General features: G+C 49.0%; 1 protein-coding gene across 1 annotated transcript in view; it reads right to left on the reverse strand.

The window, feature by feature from the left end:
• col12a1b (collagen, type XII, alpha 1b) overlaps positions 1-7,776 on the reverse strand; it is a 105,837-nt gene that overhangs the window by 39,448 nt on the left and 58,613 nt on the right. Inside the window, exons 23-29 of the mRNA XM_016664328.1 lie at positions 6,782-6,911; positions 4,911-5,047; positions 3,687-3,816; positions 2,882-3,021; positions 2,269-2,401; positions 2,168-2,185; positions 326-465 (exon numbers count right to left, since the gene is read on the reverse strand). Coding sequence (XP_016519814.1) covers positions 326-465; positions 2,168-2,185; positions 2,269-2,401; positions 2,882-3,021; positions 3,687-3,816; positions 4,911-5,047; positions 6,782-6,911 — 828 coding nt within the window. The remainder of the gene's footprint in view (positions 1-325; positions 466-2,167; positions 2,186-2,268; positions 2,402-2,881; positions 3,022-3,686; positions 3,817-4,910; positions 5,048-6,781; positions 6,912-7,776) is intronic.

The raw sequence follows: 7,776 nt of genomic DNA on the forward strand, positions 1-7,776 counted from the left end.
GGCGGATCCGGTCCTCAGATCGAGGCGGATCCGGACTTCAGATTGAAGCGGATCCGATCCGTAGATCGAAGTGGATCCGGTCCGTATATTCTTGCATTATGACGTTTCTCTCCCGTGTTAGAGAGAGAGTGGTTGCAAAGCAGTTTGATTGGTCAAAACTGATTGGAAATCGCTAAATAAGTTCAGTCCACTGACCGTTGTCGCATAATCCCCACTGTATTTTGTAAAGTTATGACTTTATTCTGTTATCATCAAACTGAAGTTTTATCCCTTTGCTCTCTGATCATCACAATGAACCCCCTCCAGGATCCGGGCCGGGCCTTACCGTCTGAGGCTCGCCGCCGGCGACCGGCAGGTATGTGACCTTGTAGTTCTTGACGGGACCGGGAGCGGCGTCCCACTTCACGGTCAGCGAGGAGACGGTGGCGTTGAACACCCGCAGGTTCCGCGGCGGCTCGGGTCGCACTGGAGGCAGAGAGAGGACACAGTGAGGGGGGATGAAGGTGATGATGATGATGATGATGGTGGTTCCTCTGCAGGAGGTCATGGAGCTGCAAAGGTCAGGATTAGGATGGAAGCAGCAGGATGATGATGATGATGATGATGAGTGAAGCTGGAGCAGAACTGGACTTCAGAACCCTGACTGTTCAACCCAAACCCAACAGTTCTGGTTGGTCCAGAACTAATTTACTTAACCGGGCTTCACAAGTAGCACCATGAAGACCAAGGACCAGAGGACAGCTCCGGGTTAGCCTAGGCTAATACTAGGCTAACCAAGGCCAACGCTAACCTATCAATGTCCAACGCTCAGCTAACCAGGGCTATCCAAGGCTAATGCTAGGCTAACCAACAACAACGTTAACCTATCCAGGATAACAATAGGCTTATGAAGGAAAACAACAGACTTACCAAGGATAATGCTAAGCTATCATAGGCTATTTTTAGACTGCTGTGCTAATGGACAGTACAGGAAGAAGACCATCCTAGGCATGCTAGTCACTAGAGTCTCCAAAGCTAACGCTAGTGAGCTGTCTCCGTCTGATTGACCAGCGTTGAATGTTCAGTTAGCAGTGGCAGTTTATCGTTTATCAGATCAGTAGCTAGCTTTGGAATGAATATAGCGTCTACACTATCCACCGCTGGGTATGCTAATGTATGAACTTTGACCCCAATAGTGCAGCATACGGATGAAAATCCAGGATCAGGATAAGCCTATAGCAGCAGCAGAGGCTGCCATGGCGATGTAGTTAGACTGAGCTCCATCGCTGCAGCAGGATGGCTGAACAACATGCGACAAAATGGATCCACACGATGGTGAGGTTATGGAGACACACAGCTGATGATGATGATGATGATCCTGACTCTGCGTTCACACCACAGCCAGAGGCAGGCTCCACCGGGACACACCTGGTTTGCTGCAGCTAAACTGACCCTGAAAAGCATCTAAGCTAACCCGGTAAGGCAGCTAAGCTAACCCTGAAGGACAGCTAAGCTAACCCTGAAAGGCAGCTAAGCTAACCCTGAAGGGCAGCTAAGCTAACCCTGAAAGGAAGCTAAGCTAACCCTGAAAGGCAGCTAAGCCAACTCTGAAGGACAGCTAAGCTAACCCTGAAAGGCAGCTAAGCTAACCCTGAAGGGCAGCTAAGCCAACTCTGAAGGACAGCTAAGCTAACCCTGAAAGGCAGCTAAGCCAACCCTGAAGGGCAGCTAAGCTAACCCTGAAAGGAAGCTAAGCTAACCCTAAATGGCAGCTAAGCTAACCCTGAAAGGAAGTTAAGCTAGCCCTGAAGGGCAGCTAAGCTAACCCTGAAAGGCAGCTAAGCTAACCCTGAAGGGCAGCTAAGCTAACCCTGAAAGGAAGCTAAGCTAACCCTAAATGGCAGCTAAGCTAACCCTGAAAGGAAGTTAAGCTAACCCTGAAAGGAAGTTAAGCTAGCCCTGAAGGGCAGCTAAGCTAGCCCTGAAGGGCAGCTAAGCTAACCCTGAAGGGCAGCTAAGCTAACCCTAAATTGCAGCTAAGCTAACCCATAGCTAAAGGAGACGCTGCTGGTGGTGTGAGCGCACAGCGAAGCTCTGCAACACAAACATGCTGAGACACGAACGCTGCCGCCAGTCGCCTCAAAGCGTGAACAAACTCTGAGAAGGTCGTGACCTCTCAGTGACCTACCATCTGGAGCCTTCAGCACTAGAAAGAGACGTCAAGAAGAAGAGCGTTATTCCAGGTTGGCCAAGAGCAGAAGGTCCTGCTGGGGGGGCGGGATCACTTACAGGTCCGCTCGGCTCCGATCAGGTCCTCGCTCTCCGACTCGTCGGGATAGATGGCCGTGACGGTCACCAGGTACTCCGTGTCCGGGTCCAGGTTCTCCAGAACGTACGAGTTCTCATCGCTGTTCAGGATTTCCTGTTGCGGACGGAACCAAGAAACTTAACATCTCTGCTAACTTTGAAACCGTCTAGTGCACTTAGCTTCCCCTAGATTCATTTTTCCAGAAAAATTCTGAAGTGCTAAATTACTTTGTTGATTTGGCTTTTGGCATTCATTGTGTTCTGTTAAATACTATATTGGCATAGCGACCTAGCACTAGCCTCCGCTAAATCCCGTGTCAACATCACGCCTTCTTAATAGCTAAATACCATTTTGGTATAGCGCTTTAGCATTAGCAGAAGCAATGCTTCTTTATGGTTGGTGCTGCCCACCACCGGGTCGAGATTTCAACCATCTAAGCTGCTGGGGTGAGGTCATTACTTCCCAGTTAAACAGCTGCACAGCATAATGCTGCCACCACCATGCTTCCAACAGCAGGTAAAGAGTCTAACTAGATAGTTTCTCAGGGATAAAACGCTGAGCAGACATATTTCAGCACTTTGGATGACAGCTTACGTTCTTGGGGTCCTTCTCGCCTTTCCTGGTCCATGAGATCCGGAAGAGCGCCACATCTGGAGCGCCATGTTCCCAGGTGGCTCTGAAGGAGTTCTGGGTCACCTCGGAGAACTGCAGGTTCTTGGGAGCCGGGACAGTATCTGTTTAAGGAGACAGGAAGCAGATCTGACCACCGGTTAGCCTGAGGTTCACAGGCTGGAGGCAGTGCGAGTCCCAGCTGGTACCAGCAGAACCTGGAGTCTGGGTTAGGTCAGGAAAAAGCCTGAAAACTGGAGCAGGAATCAGATTTTACTCCAACATTCCTGCAGACTCCAGAGGAAAGAACCGGAGCGACCTCTAAGCCATTAATCTACAAACGTCTGGCTGTGCAGGAAGAGAGATGAGGCTGCTGGGACTCAATCAGAACCTCAGTGGTTCTGGTTCAGAAGACTAAACCTCTCAAGACCAAAGTTCTGCTTAAAAACGGGGAAAGCATCCAGAAATGACACAAGCTGCTCAGAACTTCCTGTCTGCAAACTGGACCAGAACCAGCAGAGGTATTAAAACTGTCAACACTTTAATTCTGAGGTTTGTCCTGGTGATCTGACAGTACCAGGTCCGGTCCTGTGGACCAACAGAACCGTGATTACTCCATGAGTCTGATCTGATATTCACCCTAACCTGCAGCTTCACAATGAAATGTAGAACCGGGCCAGAAAAGGTCGGGACATCTCAGAACCAGAGCCATAAAACTGACAAACTGAGTTATAAAGTGCAGCTGGAAGTGATGTGAGCCTGTGAGGCGCTGAATGAGCCGGGTCCGGACCTGTGATGGCGGTTCCGAGCATGGGGGCGGCAGGTCCCTCGTCGTACACGGGGGTGACGGCGACATCGTACTCCGTCTGGGAGATCAGGCTGGTCAGCTGCAGCGTGGTGATGTCACCGTTCACCTCCACCTGCAGGCGACAGTTACCGGTCAGAACCGGGTCCAGAAAGCTGCAGCACTACTTCTAGATCTGGATCTGCAAAAGCTGAAGAGCTTTAATCAGAACCTAGACCCAGAAGAGTCTGGAAGTGAAACCGTTTTTATCTGAGGGAAAATGTTCCAGAGCAGCAGGAAGCCGAGATGAACCGCCAGGCTGATCCGGGCCGATCCGGGTCATCCATCAGAACCTTCTGGAGGCGTCAGAGACTCTGCTGACGTCCAGGAGGAAAGGGAGGATCTGTGAAAACCCAGCCAGAACCAGAACCCAGCCCGGCGGAACGCTTCGGCCGTGACTGCGGCCAACAGTGAGAGGAGAACCTCCTGGAACCGGGCCTGGCTACGCTTCCTGTCACCATGTTTCATACGACTCAGAGCCACTTGGAGCGCTCCGAGTCGCTCAGCTGGTACAAATAAAATGTCTCGTCTGTTGGAATGGCTCTGACAGGCTACCTCCTGAAAGCTAAGAGAACTTCCTGTTCCCTAAAGAGTACTTCCTGTTAGCTATAGGGTACTTCCTGTTCCGTATAGGGTACATCCCATAGACATAATATAAGGATAGACCCTCATGGACCGCTCTCGCCTATTGTCGCTGACGAGATTTAGGGCGGCCATCTTGGAGCGGTACTCCACTCCACTCAGCGTTATGTGTTTAGCAGCACAATGACGTATCAGCGCATTTAATGATCATAACAGCTTTTTTGTTACTGGGTATACCGCTCCAAGATGGCCGCCGTATTTCCTGCGCCGGAGCGGTCCATGAGGCATCTATGCTTATATTATGTCTATGGTACTTCCTGTTCCCTATAGGGTACTTCCTGTTAGCTGTAGGGTACTTCCTGTTAGCTGTAGGGTACTTCCTCTTCCCTATAGGGTACTTCCTGTTATCTATAGGGTACTTCCTGTTAGCTGTAGGGTACTTCCTGTTAGCTGTTGGGTACTTCCTGTTAGCTGTAGGGTACTTCCTGTTAGCTGTAGGGTACTTCCTCTTCCCTATAGGGTACTTCCTGTTAGCTATAGGGTACTTCCTGTTCGCTAAATGGTGCTTCCTGTAACTTCCTTGTTTACCTCCTTCAGCTCTCCCCCGTCAGGTTTGTAGGTGATCATGTATCTGCGGACGGCTCCAGGAGCCGCGTCCCAGTTCAGCATCATGCTGCTGTGGGTGACGTCGCTGATCCTCAGCTCTCCAGCAGGGGACAGGGGTACTGAGGGAGGACAAAGACCTGTTAGAGCCAGAACCAGAGCCGGAACCGACCACCAGGTCAGTCCGGCTCACTGGATCCAGTCAGACCGCTGAACTGCTTAGGCAGAAAACCCAGAAACTGGGAGCTTCCTCTGGTCCAACAAGGGTTAAAGGTCAAACGACTTTTTGTTTTTTTTGTTTTTTGGTAATTTAACCAGTCATAAGAAAAGCAGTGAAGTTTATTATTCAAATGTATGTTTTCACCTTGGGATTCACTCATTAACAAATGTCACAGATCAAACTAAATATTTAATTAAATATCTAAAGGGCCGAATATTTAGTTTGAAGTAAAAATTTTGTTTCCAAGCTAACTAGTTAGCAAACTAAATATTTTATTTTGAGATAAACATATAACTTATCTAAATTTTTAGTTAGCAGGCTAAACATTTAGCTTAAACTGGTGACGCTCTGATCGGGTTCTTTGCTGCCGATTCCGATCTCTGCCGATCACCTGGATTGGCTGTTAATGTTTCGCTTTAGGCATAAATGATTCTGTTATCTGGCAAAATGGAAAAATGATCTGGCAATAAATTCACCAAATTTAGACCTTTTAGACATATTTCAATACACGTCTAGAGTCTGTTTTCAGCTCCTGCTGCAGCTGCTCGCTGTGAGAGCTCACCGTCTGGAGGCTCAGCCCGTCTGGGAAATATTACCACCAGTAGCGACGGTCCGACAGCAGAACCAGAACCAGAACCGGCGTCTCACTCCGCAGCTCCAAGACTTGAATTATTGTTGGTGTTATTTGTTTAGCTCTCTGACCGTGATGCTAATCCGGTGAGTGTTGGTAGCTGCGCTGCTCTACCTGCTGATGGGTCCGGATGTCTTTGGTTCCTGCACTGATGCAGCCAAATCAGTCAAGTTCTTGTTTTTAAATATCATATTAGATTCGTGGTGTTGATGCGTCGTGTCGTGCTTCACCCCGAGGTAATTCTCCACCGCGACTCGCAAACGTCCCCAATCAGTTAAAGTTCCTCACTACAGGAGAGCAGCTGCAGGCTGAGAAGGGAGACGCAGGTGATCAGTTTGTGATCGGCAACAAGAGACAGCGATCGATCACCGATCATACACTTTCTCACAGANGGTCCGACAGCAGAACCAGAACCAGAACCGGCGTCTCACTCCGCAGCTCCAAGACTTGAATTATTGTTGGGGTTATTTTAGCTTTCTGACCGTGATGCTAATCCGGTGAGTGTTGGTAGCCGCGCTGCTCTACCTGCTGATGGGTCCGGATGTCTTTTGTTCCTGCACTGATGCAGCCAAATCAATCAAGTTCTTGTTTTTAATATCATATTAGATTCGTGGTGTTGGTGCGTTGTGTCGTGCTTCACCCTGAGGTAATTCTCCACCGCAACTCGCAAACGTCCCCAATCAGTTAAAGTTCCTCACTACAGGAGAGCAGCTGCAGGCTGAGAAGGGAGATGCAGGTGATCAGTTTGGGATCGGCAACAAGAGACAGCGATCGATCACCGATCATACTCTTTCTCACAGAAAACAGCTGATGGAGATCGGCGGCCGACGGATCGGTACACCCCTAGTTAAATGTTTAGTTCTGTCTGTCAGACGCAGGTTGTTCCTGTTAGTTGTTAAGCGGCTGATCTGTGTGTAGCTGCTGGAGATTGAGGCTCTGAACCCATTTCCCCTGGAGGCGGCCATGTTGCTAGCGACCCGGTGATACCGGAGCCGGGTTACGTACAGGTGACCCCGCGGCCCTCCAGGGCCTGGCTGGTGGCCTCGCCGTGCAGAGCAATGAGTGTGACGGCGTACTGCGTGTTGGGGATGAGCTGCAGCAGCTGGGTGTTCGTCACGCCTCCAGCAACACGAACCTGCAGAGACAAACGGAGTGAAGTGAAACCTGGAGGCACTGAGCATGCTCAGAGCGCTGCGCATCACCGTCTGCCGCAGAACCAGGACTCGCCTTTCAATATTCAGCTTAATGTGGCTTAAGACCATCTTTAGATTACTATCAGTTATTCAGAAACTGTGCAGTACTCACTTTTAACCCAGAAAAGGACTTAGATTAGCCACTCTTTAGCTTATTTTTTCAGAAACTGTAGAGTACTCACTATCTAGATGCAGAGACACTTTTGGATCTAGACTACTTTTTAGACTCCTTCTCATCCAGGAAGGGAATTAGAGCAGATGAAACTACAGGAGCACCTAGTTTACATACTTTAGATCAACACTGGATTCTTTTTCTCTTTGTTTCGCTCTTTCTTTGGTTTGTTATTTTGTTTGTATTTCCTTTTAATTCCTGTATAGCAGGGATTAAACCAACGATGAAATGAAATGTAAACATCGTCCAGATCCAGAAAGATTCAGGATGATTCCAACGAATGATGAAGGAAGTCCAGGCAGGTTTCCAGATCTCGGGTTTCTAGCCAAGCAACCAATGTTGAAGAGATTTACTGAATCAATGTTGTTTTGTGGTTTAAATCTAATGAAATGAAATGTCGACGTCTGATCAACGTCAGCCGGCTTTAGTCATCAAGGTCATCCAGAAGGTCAAGGTCACCTAGAGCTGCTCAGGCACGGCAGCAGCAAAGGAGCGACAGGAAGAATCAGGACGTGGCTGCAGAAGAACAGGAAGCTCCAGGCTTTTCAAAATAAAAGCCTGTTAGCCTGCTACATGTTGAACATGGAGTTTCCATGTGGAAACATCTGGAAACGGTTCTGATGGCTGCAGCATAA

The sequence above is a fragment of the Poecilia formosa genome, unplaced genomic scaffold (genome assembly GCF_000485575.1).
Source record: "Poecilia formosa unplaced genomic scaffold, Poecilia_formosa-5.1.2 Scaffold480, whole genome shotgun sequence".
In the NCBI taxonomy this organism is placed as follows: domain Eukaryota; kingdom Metazoa; phylum Chordata; class Actinopteri; order Cyprinodontiformes; family Poeciliidae; genus Poecilia; species Poecilia formosa.